We start from the raw sequence: 19012 nt of genomic DNA, 5'->3' as shown, positions 1-19012 counted from the left end.
CTCTCTCAGCTTGTGATGACAATAAACAGGTGGCAAGTTTCACATATAAACAGGGCTGTACCTGTTCAAACAAGTCATATCAGGGGTAAGGTGGTGAGGGGTGGTTTTTTCCCCGGTTTTCCCCTGGGCCCCCCCTCCCCTCAAACATGATTTTGTTTACAATATATTGTTTCACTATAGGTTTGTGGGGATACGGTGTAACCCCTCAGCTTCTGCTGGGGTTGTGCTCCTGCTTAGAGGCAATTTTTTTCTGAAGATTGTTTGGTCGCTGTCATGTGGACTTAGCAAGGCCTGTGACCAGTACTTAAATCGAGGACTTGTGTCTTCTCTCGTTATGAAAAACGGCGTTCCTCTTACGGTAGTGAGAGTGTACTTTCGCCTCTTTGTTGTGATGGAGGGTTGTGTGCAGGCCCGGACTGGCCATCGGGAGCACCGGGAGTTTTCCCAGTGGCCTGGCCTGCACAGAAAAAAAAAAAAAAAAAAAAAAAGGTTTTTTTTTATCATTTTAAAAAAAATTGCCAGGCCATTGTTTCTAGTTGTGGCGACGGCGCGGCGCGATAGTTAGATAACCTAGGTGGGTGGGGAACAACCAGGATTTCACTGTCTGCGACAGAGTTGGAGAACTATCTGATTCTCTCCCTCGGATCACACACACACAATGGAGCCGTGCTGCCGCTTGTGATTGGTGGAGGCGGGACCAGGCGATACAACTGATTGACAGTGGAGGCGGCGAATGGAATGGCAGATGGCACTCTGCAGAATACTGTAACAGCCAGGCAGTGAGCCAGGTAGTTTTGTAATAATGAAAGGTCTGTTATTTAATGTTTGTGTAAGGGCTATTTTAACTGTTGATGGGTAGTGCATCAGTAAAGTGAATATGGTATTGTGCTCTTGCTCTGTTTGAATAGGTGGAGAGAGTGGTTAACTGTATTATAATAGTAAATAGACAAATATGTTGTTCTCTTGCTTTTTTCTTTTTGAAGGTGGAGAGAGTAGCATTGCTAGTGCCACAACAGTTTTATTTGAGGTTCATAACAGTACATTGTACTAAGCAATTGTTGGCTCATTAGTTTGTGATTCACATGCACTAAAATTCACCAGAATGCAGGAAATTAAGTCTTTGTACCAAAAAAAAATCCTGGTGGGGGACCCCCAGACCCCCCGCTTAAAAAGTGGCCTGACTGGGGCTATATTTCGCGCTATATCTCCCGGTATGAATTATTTCTCCAGTCCGGCCCTGGTTGTGTGTGTCGTTAAGATCCACAACTGGGTTAGATGTTGGTCTACAGAAGTTACATGTGTAAGCTCTTGTACCATGGCCCTTGGCCCTCTCTTGGTCTGTGTTTTTCTTCCTTTAGGAAAAGGTGTAAAAATTCAGGTGGCAGGTTCGCACATGAGCCTATGTGAAGCTGTTACCTTGACAGGTATACATGCGCTTCATGTAGCACGCTATGACTGGTGTCATGGCTCTGCTTTGTCATTGCATCGTATCAGGGGTGAGGGGTCATGAGGGGTGAACTGATAAACCCTCCCTCCCCTCCCCTTTTTCTGATTGGTCAGGGGGTTGGACCTCCTGTCCTTCGGGCTTCCTGTCACGTTGCTGGGTCAGCGCGTCACATGGGAAGGGAGGGGGGGGGAGTTTCCCGGTCCCACGCCATATTGGGCGGTGGGTCACGGAATTCCCCCCGCCATAGAGTACGTCACTGGGCGTGTTTCTATTGGTTGTGAGACTTTCGTGAGTTCTTTTCAGGCTCCATGTTGTGGACCTCTGTTTTTGTCAAGGTGAGTAGAACTTAAAAATAAGTTCTGCTCTGTCAAGTCAAGTCAAGTCAAGTCAAGAGTTTTAATTGTCACGGCATACAGGTATACAATGAAATGCGGGTGGTCTTGAGCTTGGTAGGTGATGCAATGCAGTAGAGACAATTTGTTCTTCTGCTCTGCTCCCTACTAGTAGTGTATATTGGGTCAGAGCCTCCTCCTCAGGGAGTTTCAGAGCCTCCTCCTCAGGGAGTCTTAGTCCAATTGTTACATCGCTCAATGTTGCATATGTCTTTTCAATTATTACTCACGTGGGAAGTCTCTCTCTGGGGGTTCCCTGTCTCCTCTCTTTATAGGGCAGGGTTGACAGGGGTGTTTTCCCTCGGGCGCGTCATATGGGACCCATATCTGTGTCTTGGCCAGCTTCCTGCCGCTCTGCCAGGCGGCTTGGAGGGAACGTTATCTGGATTCTTGTTAGAATTACCGTTGATATGTGTTGGGTCTCGACGTGTACATAGTGCTGGCCCTGGGTGCTTCTGATAGGAACCACGCATGGGCTTGCGCGCCTTGGTTGCTCATCATTGAAACAGCGTTTTTGTGGGGCAACTAGGATGGAGTTTTGTCTCTTCCGAGCGCCAGTGTACTAGGTTAGTCTCGATGAATTCTCGTTCATCTCTGGGGGGAGATAACGGAATAGATCAAAGCATTGGCGGAGGGGTCTCACGCCTTGGGGTGGGCCACCGGGCGCGGCTTGGTGGCGCCCTCTGTGATGTTTTAGATCAACACGCGTACCTACCCCCCTCCTGGGACTGGGGGCGTGATTAGGACACGGGACTGGTTCTGGTCACGCCGGACCAGGTCAGTTAACCCGTTGTCCGCTGGGGCGCAGATCTGCTGTTCTGGTACCCTGAGGGATTTGTGCTTTTTCGGGGGGAAAATGCCAGGTCGGCCCGGGCGTTGCAGGGTTTGATGTTATGGAGATGTTCGTGATTATGTCACTGCGTGTTATCCTTCACTGTTGCTTGGTCCATATTGTGTTGTACCTTGCGCTGTGCTAAAGGAGCCTGGTCCTTCTCCATTCCTTTTCGCCCCTCTCTTCTCCTGCTTGGCGGGGCTGGGAGGGGGCTGTCGAGGTGGTTCTTGTAGAACCCCTCTGGCATCCCTGTGTACGTACCGGTCCACCGGGCCCAGGTCCGACCTTGTTTTCGTCGACCTGTTGGCCTGGGTTAACCCCTTCTTGAAAACTGAAACACTTGTACTGCTGTATAGCCAGTGTATGTGTTTGAGTTTTTTCTTGGGGGGTTATAGGAACAACCGCCTCATGTTAGAACCAAGGTGGTGGTTGGTTTCCAGGTGTGTTGGTAGCGGAGTCAACTCTCTGGGTAGGCCGGGCTTGGCCCCGTCTGCCTGTGAGTGTGCCCCCGCACCTTTCATGACGTCTGCCAATCACGTCAGCCTTCTCTGCCTCGGCCCCTCTAGAGGGTTGGGTTTTTTTTGTGGAGGCTGCGACATGGTGCACAGCATACCAGCATACGCCCCTTCCGCCGGGGTGCCGTTTACAGCAGACCCCTTTGGCGCCTGTCTAGTCCGCAGTGCTCCAGGCTCAGGTCGAGTGGCCTGTTGCCTGGATTGAGGGATCGACCTCTTTTTGGGGTCGTCTCCCAGGTGCGCTGCCTGGTCCCGCTGTGGGTGTAGCCTCTTGAGTGCTTCGGGGCGGCGTGCTGTAGGGGGGAAGGGCCTGTCCGAATACGCTGGCGATGTGGGGGGTGGTGTCACTAGTGACCGCCTGGTGGGGTCTCGATGCTGCGGCGTCGTTGGCCTCACCAGGCCCCCTTTTCCGGGGGGTCCAGTCCCTTCCTGGGGCCTCCTTCACGCTCCGCTGCTACGGCCTTGCCATGGGGTTGGGTTTTTGCCCTTGACCCCGTGATATTAGGGGTTGTAACAGGGTTTTTATTTCTTCCCGTTCGTTCCCTAGTGGCATGTGGGTTGCGCGTTTGTGTAGTCGTGGGTTCTTCTGTGGGAAGGCAAGTCCCACGGTCTGCCCTGTGCGTTTGAGTTGCTAAACCCCTCTTCGCACAGTCGGATCCGATTCTCTCCCGTCCTCCACTAGGGGGGTCCGGGGGCTCGGGTCCTCCCCAGTTCTGATGGTTGTGGGGGGCCTCAGCGGGTACATTTGTTGAGCTTCCGCTCTGCTCAGCTACTGTATTCCAGTAGGACGCGGTAGCTATACGATACTATAACGTACGGTTATGTCTATAACCATAGTTATACGAGTATAGCGGATGCTCTGCGTCGGACTCACTGAGGACCCCGTGGTCTTCGCCTTGGTGGTGAAAGACTTGGGAAGGAGCCGTTAGTATGGCCACACCCCCTGCTTATGTAGAGGAGTGGATGGGGGTGTGGCCAGATGGATGGGTGTATATAGGTGCATGTGAAGATTTATTCAGTGCTAGTACTGATATAGGAATAGATTCCAGTAGGACGCAGAGCGTCCGCTAACTATGGTTATAGACATAACCGTACGATTATGAACAAGTCACCAGAAGGGTCATTGGCATTGTTCATCAAACAGTGTCAACCTTGAGTGCATAGTAGTAGACATATTAGCAAGATATGTAGTAGTATAAGTATAGCAAAGATATTATTTGAAGGTGTGTTTTTAGTTGACGGCGGTAAAGGACCAAGATAAGATATTCCTTTATTGATCCCCTTGGGATTAAGACTAGACAATGGGTAAATATGAGCTTTTACAATTGTATTTGCTATACATGCGCGTTTCAGGTGGTAATGTTTTATAGACTTATAAAACAGACCTAGATTTAGGGCGACAGTGGCTCAGAAGGTAGAGCATCTGGTAATCAGAAGGTTTCTGGTTAGATTCCGGCTCTTCCCAGGTGTGTCCCGGGTGTGTCCCGGGTGTCCTTGAGCAAGACACTTAATTGCTCCAGATAAAAAGGTTGGCACCTTGCAAGGTTGCCTCCGCTGTCGGTGTGTGAATGTGTGAGTGAACGGGTGAATGTGAGGCATAAGCTGTAAAGCGCTTTGGATAAAAGCCGCCGCTATATAAATGCTGTCCGTTTAGGATGCCTACAAATCAAATTCCTCATGAACATGATAGTTATTGATCAATATAAATGTGGGGTATATTTACATACCGGTACCCCAGGTTTATATGGTGGAAAACAAGCACGAGGTCAGAGGTTAAAGGTGGCAACAGTGTGTTAGTGAAGGTGATGAGAGTTGAACCTATGGGTTTGTTGCTGCAGTGCTCGTCAGCCCAGCTGAAGCAGTCGCTCCACGGCAGCGGAGACTGGAAGGAGGCGAACATGTAGTACAGGCTGTAGGCAATGATCACGTTGTAGTAGATGGACACAATGGTGCTCACGAGCAACATGGCTACCCCAACACCTGGAGGAGAGAGAGAGAGAGAGACAGAGAGCAGACACAGAGAGAGAGATAGACAGACACAGAGAGAGACACACACACACAGAGACAGAAACACAGAGAGACAAAGATACACAGACAGAGAGATAGAGACAGACACAGAGAGAGAGACACACACAGAGAGAGAGATAGAGACAGACACAGAGAGAGACAGACACACAAACACAGAGAGAGACAGACAGAGAGAGAGAGATAGAGACAGACACAGAGAGAGACACACACACACACACACACACATACACACACACACAGAGACAGAGAGACACAGACACAGAGAGAGAGACACACACAGAGAGAGAGATAGAGACAGACACAGAGAGAGACAGACACACAAACACAGAGAGATACACAGAGAGAGATAGAGACAGAGACAGACACAGAGAGAGAGAGTTATAAAATAATGTGTATAGTGGTTAAGTAAGTAAGTAAGTAAGTAAGTAAGTAAGTAAGTAAGTAAGTAAGTAAGTAAGTAAGTAAGTAAGTAAGTAAGTAAGTAAGTAAGTAAGTAAGTAAGTAAGTCATGTTTATTTATATAGCCCCTTTCACAGACCAGGGTCACAAGGTGCTTCACATAGTAAAAACATCAATAAAGTGCAAATATAGCAGCATGGTAAAAGAAAATAAATAAAAACGTGAAAGAACAGGAAAAACAAAACAGATAAAAATACATAAAGATTTACACAGAGCATAATTAGCCAAATGCCTGTTTGAACAGCACAGTGTTTAGCTGCTTTTTAAAAGGTGTTTACCGAGACCACAGATCTAAGGTCCAAGGGCAGAGCATTCCATAGCCTGGGGGCCACGGTTTTTCGAAGGCTTTTGTCTAGGGATGCTCGATATTGGCTTTTTTACCGATACCGATATTCCGATATTGTCCAACTCTTAATTTCCGATACCGATATCAACCGATACCGATATATGCAGGGTTTCCCCCCCCCAAACAATGGAATAATTTCAGGTAATTAACATTACATATCTCTTGTTGTGGAATTAACACAACATTATGCATACTTTTGACAATAAATAAAATCAGAATTTGTTCTTACTTGCTTGCCTGGGTAAATAAAGATTATAGAAATGTAAAAAGAAAAAAAAAATAAAAAAATCACATTTTAATGCCAATATCGGCCGATAATATCGGTAGGCCGATAATATCGGACATCCCTACTTTTGTCTTTAATCTAGACCGGGGACAGCCAGCAAGCCCTGGTCAGATGACCTGAACGATCTGCTCATGGCGTATGGACGCAGTAGGTCGCAGATGTAGGCAGGTGCCTGATCATGGAGTGCTCTATAGGTGATGACCAGAACCTTAAAAGTGAATTCTAAATTTGATGGGGAGCCAGTGAAGGGAAACTAAGATGGGAGTCATGTGGCAAGATTTTCTGGACCTAGTCAGCAGCCTTGTGGCTGCATTCTGGACCATTTGTAGCCAGCCAAAAGTGGACGCATCGAGGCAAGCGAAAAGGGAGTTACAATAGTCCAGGGCCCTCATTCATCAATGTGTGCGTAGAACATGTTCTATTTCCACACGTAAGCACGGAATGTAGAACCAGTGTACGCACAGGGAAGTCGGGATTCATCACACGTGCGTACGCAGGCTCTATGCTCCTCCGTGTTGATGAATACCACTTTGTTCTACCGTCAATGCTTGTGCATGATTATCCATATATGGTCATGAAAATGAGGAAACACCCCCCATGGGATGTGAAATAATGGACTGACCCGAGCGGAACTCTGAGAAACTCCACGAAGATTGTTCACTGCTGTCGAACCAAGAAGACACTATCGCGTATTATGGGATAAATAAAAGGCGGACTTGTAAACGGTGATGTCAGATATCAACGGCTCCCTAAGACCATTGCTGCAATTCTGCCTGGACAGCTCAAAATACTAATAAAGACCGTTCGTTGACCACTGTTTGGCGTTGGTTGTGTGTCATTATAACCGTGCTGTAATATGAATGCCTTTATTAGTTGTGTTCGATTGGCTATATGATTTTTAGAGGCATCTATTTTGTTGTCGGCTAATAAAGACCGCGCTGGAATATGACTGCCTTTTCCCGTGTTGTTTGATTAATACCCAGGGATTAAAGTTCTCCTCAATTTTATTCCAAATCGCGATGGATCTCCCGTCAATTTTCTACCTGCTGCATATGATTTCTAGAGGCATACTACAATCTATTTTGATGTCAGTATTGGGTAGCCTATATAAACAATAATACGAGAGCATATACAAGAACAATGAATCTCACTGCATGTATGATGTAGCCTGCCTTTCAATACATGAACTTGAATCCCATCATATACATAGTCTGTCCACTATCTGGTGTCATTGCAATGCGTTTTCTATTCTTTCTTATACAGTAAAAAGGGGGAAGAACACTATATTCATATGACTTGTATTCTGCTTACAGCTTCGAAATTCCACTTGTTTCGTTTAACGTAAAGCCTTTTAAATATAATCAAAACGTTCCCGTGTTTCGGCGGTCTGTACGCAAAATAATAACGAGTTGAGCTTTATGATGAATTGAAAATGGGGGACCCTGATGTAAACAAGACGAAAGTCTTTCTCTGGTCTGCATCCCCTTAACAATTGTATTTACTGAGCTGTACTGTACTGTACCCATTCTGCAATCTGTTAATAAACTTTTCAATCAATCAAGCTACGCGGAGCGCAGTCAGTCAGTAGCCTACACCCTGTATATTCCGATAACGCTATATAAACCATGCTGCATTCATTCTGAGAGAAAGATCTATTATTCCAAATGCTATTTATAGGGTTTTGACCATAATTACACTACTGTTGCTATTTTACAATGAACTATAATGAATTACGGTTCATACAGAACATCCAGTGTTATTATGCACAGAAGCTCATTTCCTTGTTGTAATAATATATTCTACCACTGGGCGCCAGGTACGCATGGTCCGAGCTGTGCGTAAATATAAGCACGAAGTCAAGTTCAAGTTGAAATTGATGAATCCCACTCTTTGCTTAGAAATGATCGTACGCACAGGGTAAGCACAAATCTGTGCGTAGAACACGTTGATGAATGAGGGCCCAGGTGAGATGAAACAAAAGCATGAACAATAATTTCCAGCTCCGCTTGGGACAGATCGAAGTTTAGCAATATTTTGCAGATGGAAAAAAACAGGTACGTGTCAGAGACCTAATGTGGTGATCAAAGTGCATTTACTGGTCAAAGATCACACCAAGGTTTCTGAGCTTGGACCTCAAAGTTGTTGAGAGGAACCCCATGCATGTGGCAACTTTTGAGGTGACTTTTTCCGAACCTATAATAAGAACCTCAGTTTTTTCTGCCTTCCACTGAAGGAAGTTGTTTGCCATTCAATCCTTGACAGCAGTCAAGACAGTCAAACAGGGCAGATCATTTGTCAGATTGTTTGGGCTTGAAAGAGAGGTATAATTGGATATCGTCAGCATAGCAATAGTAAGAGTGAGACCTCTTTAAATTTACTAATGATTAATCCCAGGGGGAGCATGTAAAGTGTCAAGTCAAGTCAAGAGTTTTATTTGTCACGGCATACAAGTATACAATGAAATGCGGGTGGTCTTGCCCGCAACGATGTGCAATACAGTAGTACAACATATAATAGAATCCAATAAAACAACATTGTGCAATAAACAGGTAACATAGTGGGGCATCTCGGTATTTGTACATAGTTATTTACAGAGCATGGAGGACATGCTAGGTCCTTTGGTAGTGCAATACACTGTTACTGTTGCTATACTATTTTTAAAGTGACCTTTCCTTTGTGGCGTGTGCAGCATGAGTGTGTGCTTGCTCATGTTAAAGTGGCTGCTAGTGTGCGAGCGTGTACAGCGTGCATGTTGTGTGTGTGCTCATGTGTGCTTGTGTGTGGAGAGGTCAGTGTTCTGTGGCACTCAGTGTTCAGTGCTCTGATGGCCTGGGGGAAGAAGCTGAGCCGAAGCCTCTCTGTCCTAGTAGCTGGGGTTCGCAGGCATCTGCCTGACCTCAGCAGCTGGAACAGGCTGTTATTGGGGTGGTGATCAGGGTCTTTCATTATTCTGCAGGCTCTGGATTTGCACCTCTTGTTGTATAGAACCTGCAGGGGAGGTAGTGCAATACCCGTGGTACGCTCGGCTGAGCGCACCACTCTCTGTAGGGCCTTCTTGTCCTGTGCCGTGCTGTTTCCATACCAGGCAGTGATGTTTCCAGTCAAGATGCTCTCTATAGCTCCGGAGTAGAAGGACTGGAGTATCTTCCCAGATACTCTGAACTTCCTTAAAAACCCTTAGGAGTCACGCTGGAGCTTTGAACCCGTCGGCGGACAACAAAAGAAATTAGAATCCCTCTTAACACTTTGGTTGCCTTGGGTTAAATTAATGATATACCATAGATTGCCAGCGCTATTTGTCTATGGAGAAAGTCCCCTTCTTTGCATGGCTATAACTTTTTAAATTCTATTGCTACATTGCCATTATTAGGGCCCATTCAAAGTCCTATATGTATTGTTCATTGTGTAGCAACGTTAAACTTTTTCATTCACATATTCATAGTAAAGTATGGTCTAATGTATAAGTATGTTTTCATCTCTTTCTGCAGCTTTCTCCAGAACGTGATATATAGCCCCAAATGCATTATATTGATGATGAAATACAGTTTGATGGCAATCAGCGCGATATAAAAAATTCCAACTAGACGTACTTCTAGAAGTTACTACACGTCATCTGATGTTGACCGGATGGGCTAGGGGGCGTTTATAATTCCGTGGGCAGCGTTATACCAATCATCTAATGTGGGTCAAATGTTGATAAAAGCAGTTAGTATCGAAGATGGTAACGTTACACGCTGAAACTCACCCCAGTCTCCGCGTGCCGTTGGGCGATCATCGTCGAGTAGAAATTTTATCATTATGGGATATATTTTTACCCGGTCCATCTCCAGCTTGTATAATGGTATATACGTCCAAATCATGTTGTTTATCGAGTTATTGGCAATCGATCGCTATGTAGTGTGACGAGCTAGAGTGCCGGAACCTATACCGAGTGCCCGGAAGTAATATGGCCGACCAGCAAAACCTCTACTGCGCTTCCTGTTAAGCGGTTGCGCCGATCGGCCACCAGATGGCGCTCCTGAACCGCCAGAGAGCTCAGTGGGTCCTGCTGGTGGATCTCAGGCCAGCGGAGGGACATTATGAATCCGAGCAGATTTTTGAAATATTGATATAAGGACGCTGTACAGCGTCCCCCGGCAACTTTAGCATGGCCAGGAAAGACGTCTAAAGACGGGTCCCGGCAGTCAAAGTGTTAAATGCTCAAAAAGGACATCTTTTCAGAAATCGATAAAAATAGAAAAATTGCCATTTCTAGTGCTTTGACATGTAAGGTATAGGTCCCCCAACTTGCTAAACCTAATACGACTTGTAAATACGTTTAATTCTTGCTAGATGGTATGCTTGTAATAATCTCCATTTGCGATAAGAACTACATCGCGCGTCACCAAGCGCACATACATGGGGCGCGCACACACAAACAGCGCATAGGTGTTAATCACTGAGTGATCTAATATGCATATTCTTCAACGCGAGAGGGGGGGTTGTGTTTCTCACTGTCTGTCGTTGATAATATAATCTTAAGAGGTCCTGCATTATTATTATTATTATCGAGAATACACGGGACCCGACGGAACGTTAATTTATGTATTAAAAGTAGTCTAACATGCTTTCATCCTCGCCCGTGTATATACCCACGTCGCGCTAAAACAACATAAACTACTGTATGGCAGACAGAGTGCGTGTGTGTACGAGTTATGAGTTATCTCGCAGTTCATTCAAGCGCGCATCACAGTGATTACAGCTCTAGAGTAGAAAGGTGCGCTCACAGGGGCGTAGCTGGAGATTCTGGGCCCCATGAAAGAATCAATTTGTGGGGCCCCCAATCTATTAAAAAATGTGGGGCCCCCAATCTAAAAAAAAATGTGGGGCATTTGCTGGGCCCTTGGAATCATCCTAACCCCCCCCCCCCAGCTACTCCACTGCACACACACACACACACACTCTCTCTCTCTCTCTCTCAAACAGAGAAATCAAAAGAAATCAGTACATGTGTGTGTGTGTGTGTGTGTGTAAAAAACGAATTAATAATATAATTATTATAAATGTCTCTCTGTATATATCTCTGTATCTCTTTCTTTCTTTTTCTCTCTCTCTATTACTATACTACATCTATATATATATCTAAATGTCTAAACCTCTGTCTATCTAGTGTGTGTATACACCAGTATCACTGACTACCACGGCAAGCCTATAGAAAATGATTCTATTTAATAATAATTATTATTATTATTATAATAAATGTCTCTCTCTCTGTATCTTTCTTTCTTTCTTTCTTTCTTTCTTTCTCTCTTTCTATTATATTACTATTATATATCCATCTAAATATCTAAACCTCTGTCTATCTAGTGTGTGTATATGCATGGCATCAAATCAAAGTGTGTGTTGCCTGTATTGATCAGTCACACTATACCCCCATTCAGCCGTAATTGTTCCCTGCTGGGCCTTTGTTTCATGGTGTGAATTAGTCATTGAAATTAACATTGACATCACATTGCATTCTGGGAAGGAGTGTAGTTCCCGTATCATTAGCTGAATTCACCGAATTCTCTTCAGAGCCTCCTGCTGCAAATTGGTAATGACTGTACCAGAATGTTTGATAGGACATTGATTGAAAACTATCGTCTCAAATTTGACAATTGATGGCTTATTTTGAAGGTATGAATCTGTAATTGTACATTATGTAACAAAAAAAAAAGAGAATATTCTGAGAAGGTGGAGCTAGAAACTCTAGACCTCAGGGGGTTAACTGTCTCAGGTGGTAGAGGCGCTGCTTCGCCTTTTTTACGACTGTGTCTATGTGTGTTGACCATGTCAGATCCTCTGAGATGTGGACCCCCAGGTACTTAAAGCTGCTCACCCTGTCCACGGTAGCCCCGTTTATCCTCAATGGTGTGTGTGTCTCTTGCTGTCCTCTCCTATAATCCATGATCAGCTCCTTGGTTTTACCAATGTTCAGGAGCAGGCTGTTGTCCTGGCACCAGCGTTCCAGTACCTCAACCTCCTCCCGGTAGGCCTTCTCGTCGTTGTCCGAGATCAGCCCCACCACCGTGTCGTCTGCAAACTTCACTATGGAGTTGGAGCTGAACTTGGCCACACAATCGTGTGTGTAGAGTGAGTACAGCAGGGGGCTCAGAACACAGCCCTGGGGGGACCCGATGCTCAGGGTGATGGTGTTGGTGGTCTGACCCCCCACCCTGACCGCCTGGGGTCTTTCACTCAGAAAGTCCAGTACCCAGGCGCTCAGAGCGGAGCTCAGACCCAGCTCGATCAGCTTGTCCACCAGTCTGGTGGGGACTATGGTGTTGAACGCTGAGCTGTAGTCAATGAACAACAGTCTCACATAGCCCCCCTTCTGGCGGTCAAGGTAAGAGAGGGTGCTGTGCAGTACCTGGGAGACCGCGTCGTCAGTGGACCCGTTTGTCCTGTATGCAAATTGCATAGGGTCCATATCACTGGGGAGGGAGGCACAAATGTGATCCTTGACCAGTGCAAACAGAATAGGTGCCAGCACAGAACCCTGGGGCACACCACAATTTCGATATGGGCCTGTACTTTTGGGGGAGGGACGGATCAAGGTTTAGCTTTTTTAAGAGAGGCTGAACAACTGCTTGTTTAAAATATACTGGAACACAACCAGTTTGAAGAGAGCAGTTTATAATGGCAACCAGACACAGACCAATGGAGGCGAGTAAGCCTTCATTTTTTAGCATGCACGTCGGTATGATGTCTAATGGGCTTGAGGAAGTTGTCATAGATCCCACCAGTTTTATAAGATCCGTCAGGGAGATGGAAAGGAAATCATTAAGAATTGATGGGCGGTAGGGGGTGGTTGGAGGGGGGGTGAGGGAGGGGATGATGTTGGCCCTAAGATATTCAACCGTGCTCACAAAGAAGGAGAGGAAATCACTGCAATCCTTGTTTGAGAATATGGGTAAAACCGGGGGAACGGGTGTGACAATATTGGAGATGGTGTTAAATAATTGTTTTGGATTCCGCTTACTGGTTCTAATAAGATTGGCAAAGTAGGAGACTCTTGCGTCTTTAACCATAATTGTTAAAATCGGTTAACAGTTCCTTGTAGTAGAGGCGGTGAACTTGGAGTTTTGTGGATTTCCATAAAAGATATGTACGCCACAACGCCTGAAACAACGAATGGTCGGTCTCTCTCTTACCATGCCCATCCTTGAGCAAGATACTTAACCCCCCCCCCCTCTCACAAATTGTAAAGCGCTTTGGTTAAAATAGCTATATAAATGCAGCAATTTACGACTACTTTCAATCTGTGGGACATGTTGATTTTCTAAATGAAGAAAAATGTCCATGGCACTCTCCTAGAAAAGTAGAAAACCTTTAGTATTTCCGGCTAATTCATGTTTAAAATGTTAAAAACACCCACCAGTCCTTCCTCAGGATGCAGAGGACAAAATACACCCAGACAAAGGACTCTGCCTCTTACTAATACACCCAGAGAAAGGACTGTCTCTTACTAATACACCCAGAGGAAGGACCTCTTACTAATACACCCAGAGGAAGGACCTCTGTCTCTTACTAATACACCAAGATGAAGGACCTCTTACTAATACACCCAGAGGAAGGACCTCTTACTAATACACCCAGAGGAAGGACCTCTTACTAGTACACCCAGAGGAAGGACCTCTTACTAATACACCCAGAGGAAGAACCTCTTACTAATACACCCAGAGGAAGGACCTCTTACTAATACACCCAGAGAAAGGACCTCCGTCTCTTACTAATACACCCAGAGGAAGGACTGTCTCTTACTAATACACCCAGAGGAAGGACCTCCGTCTCTTACTAATACACCCAGAGGAAGGACCTCTGTCTCTTACTAATACACCCAGAGGAAGGACCTCTTACTAATACACCCAGAGGAAGGACCTCTTACTAAAACACCCAGAGGAAGGACCACTTACTAATACACCCAGAGGAAGGACCGCTTACTAATACACCCAGAGAAAGGACCTCCGTCTCTTACTAATACACCCAGAGGAAGGGCCTCTTACTAATACACCCAGAGGAAGGACCTCTTACTAATACACCCAGATAAAGGACCTCTGTCTCTTACTAATACACCCAGATAAAGGACCTCTGTCTCTTACTAATACACCCAGAGGAAGGGCCTCTTACTAATACACCCAGAGGAAGGACCTCTTACTAATACACCCAGAGGAAGGACCTCTTACTAATACACCCAGAGAAAGGACCTCTGTCTCTTACTAATACACACAGAGGAAGGGCCTCTTACTAATACACCCAGAGGAAGGATCTCTTACTAATACACCCAGAGGAAGGACCTCTGTCTCTTACTAATACACCCAGAGGAAGGGCCTCTTACTAATACACCCAGAGGAAGGACCTCTTACTAAAACACCCAGAGGAAGGACCGCTTACTAATACACCCAGAGGAAGGACCTCTTACTAATACACCCAGAAAAAGGACCTCCGTCTCTTACTAATACACCCAGAGGAAGGACCGCTTACTAATACACCCAGAGGAAGGACCTCTTACTAATACACCCAGAGAAAGGACCTCTGTCTCTTACTAATACACCCAGAGGAAGGGCCTCTTACTAATACACCCAGAGGAAGGATCTCTTACTAATACACCCAGAGGAAGGACCTCTTACTAATACACCCAGAGGAAGGACCTCTTACTAATACACCCAGAGGAAGGACCTCTTACTAATACACCCAGAGCTCTGTCTCTTACTAATACACCCAGAGGAAGGACCTCTTACTAATACACCCAGAGGAAGGGCCTCTTACTAATACACCCAGAGGAAGGACCTCTTACTAATACACCCAGAGGAAGGACCTCTGTCTCTTACTAATACACCCAGAGGAAGGACCTCTTACTAAAACACCCAGAGGAAGGACCTCTTACTAATGGCGCTTTTCCACTGCATGGTACCTACTCTACTCTACTCTACTCGCTTTAGGTACCTGGTACTTCGTTCCTTTTCCACTGCAGGTACTAAAATAAAGTACTCAGTTTGTCTCCGTGTGGGGAGGCGGGGCTGCTGGTGTACAGCTGAGAGCTCCATAGCTCTGTGAGAGCTCCACCAGCATAGCTATGTCCGTGTCATGAGCTAGTAGGCGCAAGCCAGAGTAAAACACAGTTTTCAATCAATCAATAACAACATTAACGAGACTCTCGTTGCGTCTATTCTGATAACGCTAACGTTACCTCTCATTGTGTCTATTCTACAAGCGTTAACGTTAGCTAGGCTGTCTATGCTAACGTTAGCATTAGGCTAACAAGCTGTAACGTTACCAGTCGCGTCTATTTGCTAACGTTAGCATTAGGTAATAACCGGTTTAAAATGGATGGTGATTACCTCACGTTGTGTCTATTCTATTAGCATTAACGTTACTCATACAAACAATCAATAGCGAGTTATATTGATCGCGCTATGTACGATAGCCATGCTAAAACGCTAGCACAACATCAGCACAACATAAGCTTAAGCCTTAACAAGTCAGCGATCTTTTTGCGAGACTAAACTCTCCGCTCGGTGGCAAATTGTGTTGACGTCGGTTTTGTTTAATCAATAAATGAGGCAGAATACACAGTGACTGTATTGTTTGTTTATTGAACTTGTGCCTGCTGCAACCATAATGAAATCCTATGCGAGACATTCAAGATGGCGGCTCTCTGTTTTCGTTCAGACTCTCCAAACAGTGACGCGTCTCTCTTCTGACCAATCAGTGGTCTGCAGTTTTTCACGTGACATTTATGGTACCAGTTCTACCCGCTTGGCTCACGCTTGGAACCAGAGTCGAGCAGGGACTAAAAAAGTACCAGAAAAAGTACCTGGTACCAGGTAGTACCAGGTACTTTGGTAATGGAAAACCGAAAATACCGAGTAGAGTAGAGTAGAGTAGAGTAGGTACCATGCAGTGGAAAAGCGCCTAATACACCCAGAGGAAGGACCTCTTACTAATACACCCAGACGAAGGACCTCTTACTAATACACCCAGACGAAGGACCTCTGTCTCTTACTAATACACCCAGAGGAAGGACATCTTACTAATACACCCAGAGGAAGGACCTCTGTCTCTTACTAATACAACCAGAGGAAGGACCTCTGTCTCTTACTAATACACCCAGAGGAAGGACCTCTTACTAATACACCCAGAGGAAGGACTCAGTCTTACTAATACACCCAGAGGAAGGACTCTGTCTCTTACTAATACACCCAGAGGAAGGACTCTGTTTCTTACTAATACACCCAAAGGAAGGACTCTGTTTCTTACTAATACACCCAGAGGAAGGACTCTGTTTCTTACTAATACACCCAGAGGAAGGACTCTGTTTCTTACTAATACACCCAGAGGAAGGACTCTGTTTCTTACTAATACACCCAGAGGAAGGACCTCTTACTAATACACCCAGAGGAAGGACCTCTTACTAATACACCCAGAGGAAGGACCTCTTACTAATATTACTAATACACCCAGAGGAAGGACCTCTTACTAATACACCCAGAGGAAGGACCTCTGTCTCTTACTAATACACCCAGAGGAAGGACCTCTTACTAAAACACCCAGAGGAAGGACCTTTGCCTCTTACTAAAACACCCAGAGGAAGGACCTCTTACTAAAACACCCAGAGGAAGGACCTCTGCCTCTTACTAAAACACCCAGTGGAAGGACCTCTGCCGGGCCTCTTACCCTGGAGTATCGGCACCGCCCTCCACACGTTGATGGGGCCTTGGCTGCAGAACTGAGCGAATGCGCTCTCCAGGAAGAAAAGAGGGATACCGGCCACCATCAGCATTATGACATAGGGGATGAGGAAGGCACCTAGACACGATGAAGGAGTGGGTGTTGGAGGGTCGAGCGTGAGAGCATAATATTAGATTCACATTTATTGTCATTATACAGCACAAGTACAGTACAACGAAAGGTTTGGCATCCAACCAGAATGCAAATGTAACAGTAAAGTGCAATAGTTATATGTAATGTACAGATGATTAAACTGGGTATAACATATAAATTAGTACTATCGAGTATAGTGCTAATCAGATGTATGTACAGAGTTGTAGTATTAATACGTACATTGATACAGGTATAAAGACACTATGTTAGTAAGTCATACTGGCCAGCAGCGTAACTAGTAAGAATAGGTAAGGGATATGCACAGATATAGATCTACAGATATGTAAAAAGGATTATATGCAGGTACGTACAGACAGATGTGGATAAATATTGAGGAATATGTGCCGTTTGTTCCTCATTTTGCTTGTGCAGTGTTTTATCAAATCTGATGGAGAGAAATGGACTAGATGCCAGATACTAACCCCCTCCGTTCTTGTAGGCCAGAAAGGGGAACCTCCAGACATTACCCAGGCCCACAGCGTAGCCGATCATGGACAGCATGTATTCCCTCTTACTAGACCAGTTCCCCCGCACCACATTCTCATCATTGTTGCCACCAGGGGGGTCCTGCTGTAGTGCAATGGAATTGTAAAAAGTCACTTCAATGGTGTAGAGATAGATAGTATTGGAAGTGTTGTAGTCGAGTCACTAAATCTCGAGATTGAGTCGATGCTCGAGTCCCCAGTGTTGAGTCCGAGTCCAAGTCCGAGTCATCAAAGAAGAGCCAGAGTCGAGTCCGAGTTCAAGTCATCAAGGTTGAATCACCTCCACTTGGGCAGTCAAAGAGTTGACACACAAATTAAATTAAATTCTACATTAAACATAAATGGCACAACAGGCAAACAAATGCACTAGCCATCAATATCTTATGCCAAATGATTAGGGCCTATTACAAAAATAAATAACTATTCATCAATTAACAAGTCCGAGTCCTTGTCTGCACCTTCCGAGTCCGAATGCAGTCAATGCTTGAGTCCAAGTACGGACTCGAGTACTACAACACTGTAAACTACTAACGAGTCGGTCGCAGTCAACCAGCACCTATGGATTTACCCTTTAGCTCAGCTGGTTAGTGTGGCTGCCTGTGGATCCTATGGTCCCAGGTTCAAATCCACTCGGTTACAGTCATCATCAAACCTTTATTTGAATAGGCAGGTTAATTAAGAACAAGTTCTTATTTTCAATAACAGTCAGTGGTGTAGTACTCGAGTCAGAGTCCTGGACTGATTTTCAGGACTCGTGACTCGACTTGGGCTTGATGACTCGGACTCGAGCATTGACTGCATTCGGAAGGTGTTAATTGAGAAATACAGTAATTTTTTTTCTAATAGGCCCTAAACATTGGCATACGATATTGATGGCTAGTGCATTTTTTGGCTATTGTGTCACAAAGTAAATAAACTCCCTTTGAAATGATGACCGCTGTGTCATTTATGTTTAATGTAGACCTTTTTTTATTTGTACGTCAGCTCTTTGACTGCCAGTGGAGTGGAGATGACTCTACGTTGATGACTTGGACTCGGACACTGGGACTCGAGACTCGACCGATATTTAGTGACTCGACTACAACACTGGTTACACTATGATTTATCTAATTCAAGAGCTTCTTGAATTAGCTTCTTCATTTGATACAGGTGTAAACGCTCATGAATGTAAATGTCCATATATTATGGTCACAATAATGTCCTGCATTATGTGGGTGAGCCCTGCTAGGCCTTGGGATTAATTTTCTCCCCGATCGAATTCTGTTGCCTGGTCATATTTACACTTTTCCAGGGGTGTAAAGTACTTGAGTAATTGTACTT

General features: G+C 45.2%; 1 protein-coding gene across 1 annotated transcript in view; it reads right to left on the bottom strand.

Annotated features, from left to right (window-relative positions):
• The window catches only part of slc6a14 (solute carrier family 6 member 14), a gene marked incomplete at its 3' end in the record, with an annotated part of 69835 nt that overhangs the window by 49310 nt on the left and 1513 nt on the right, over positions 1-19012 (bottom strand). Inside the window, exons 2-4 of the mRNA XM_084315617.1 lie at positions 17630-17777; positions 17001-17132; positions 5005-5166 (exon numbers count right to left, since the gene is read on the bottom strand). Of these exons, the coding sequence (XP_084171743.1) occupies positions 5005-5166; positions 17001-17132; positions 17630-17777 (442 nt within the window). The remainder of the gene's footprint in view (positions 1-5004; positions 5167-17000; positions 17133-17629; positions 17778-19012) is intronic.

This window comes from Notolepis coatsorum (genome assembly GCF_963971535.1).
Source record: "Notolepis coatsorum genome assembly, chromosome: 6".
Lineage (NCBI taxonomy): Eukaryota > Metazoa > Chordata > Actinopteri > Aulopiformes > Paralepididae > Notolepis > Notolepis coatsorum.
The sequence above is the reverse complement of the archived record's forward strand: the minus strand, read 5'-3'. Positions and strand labels throughout refer to the sequence as shown.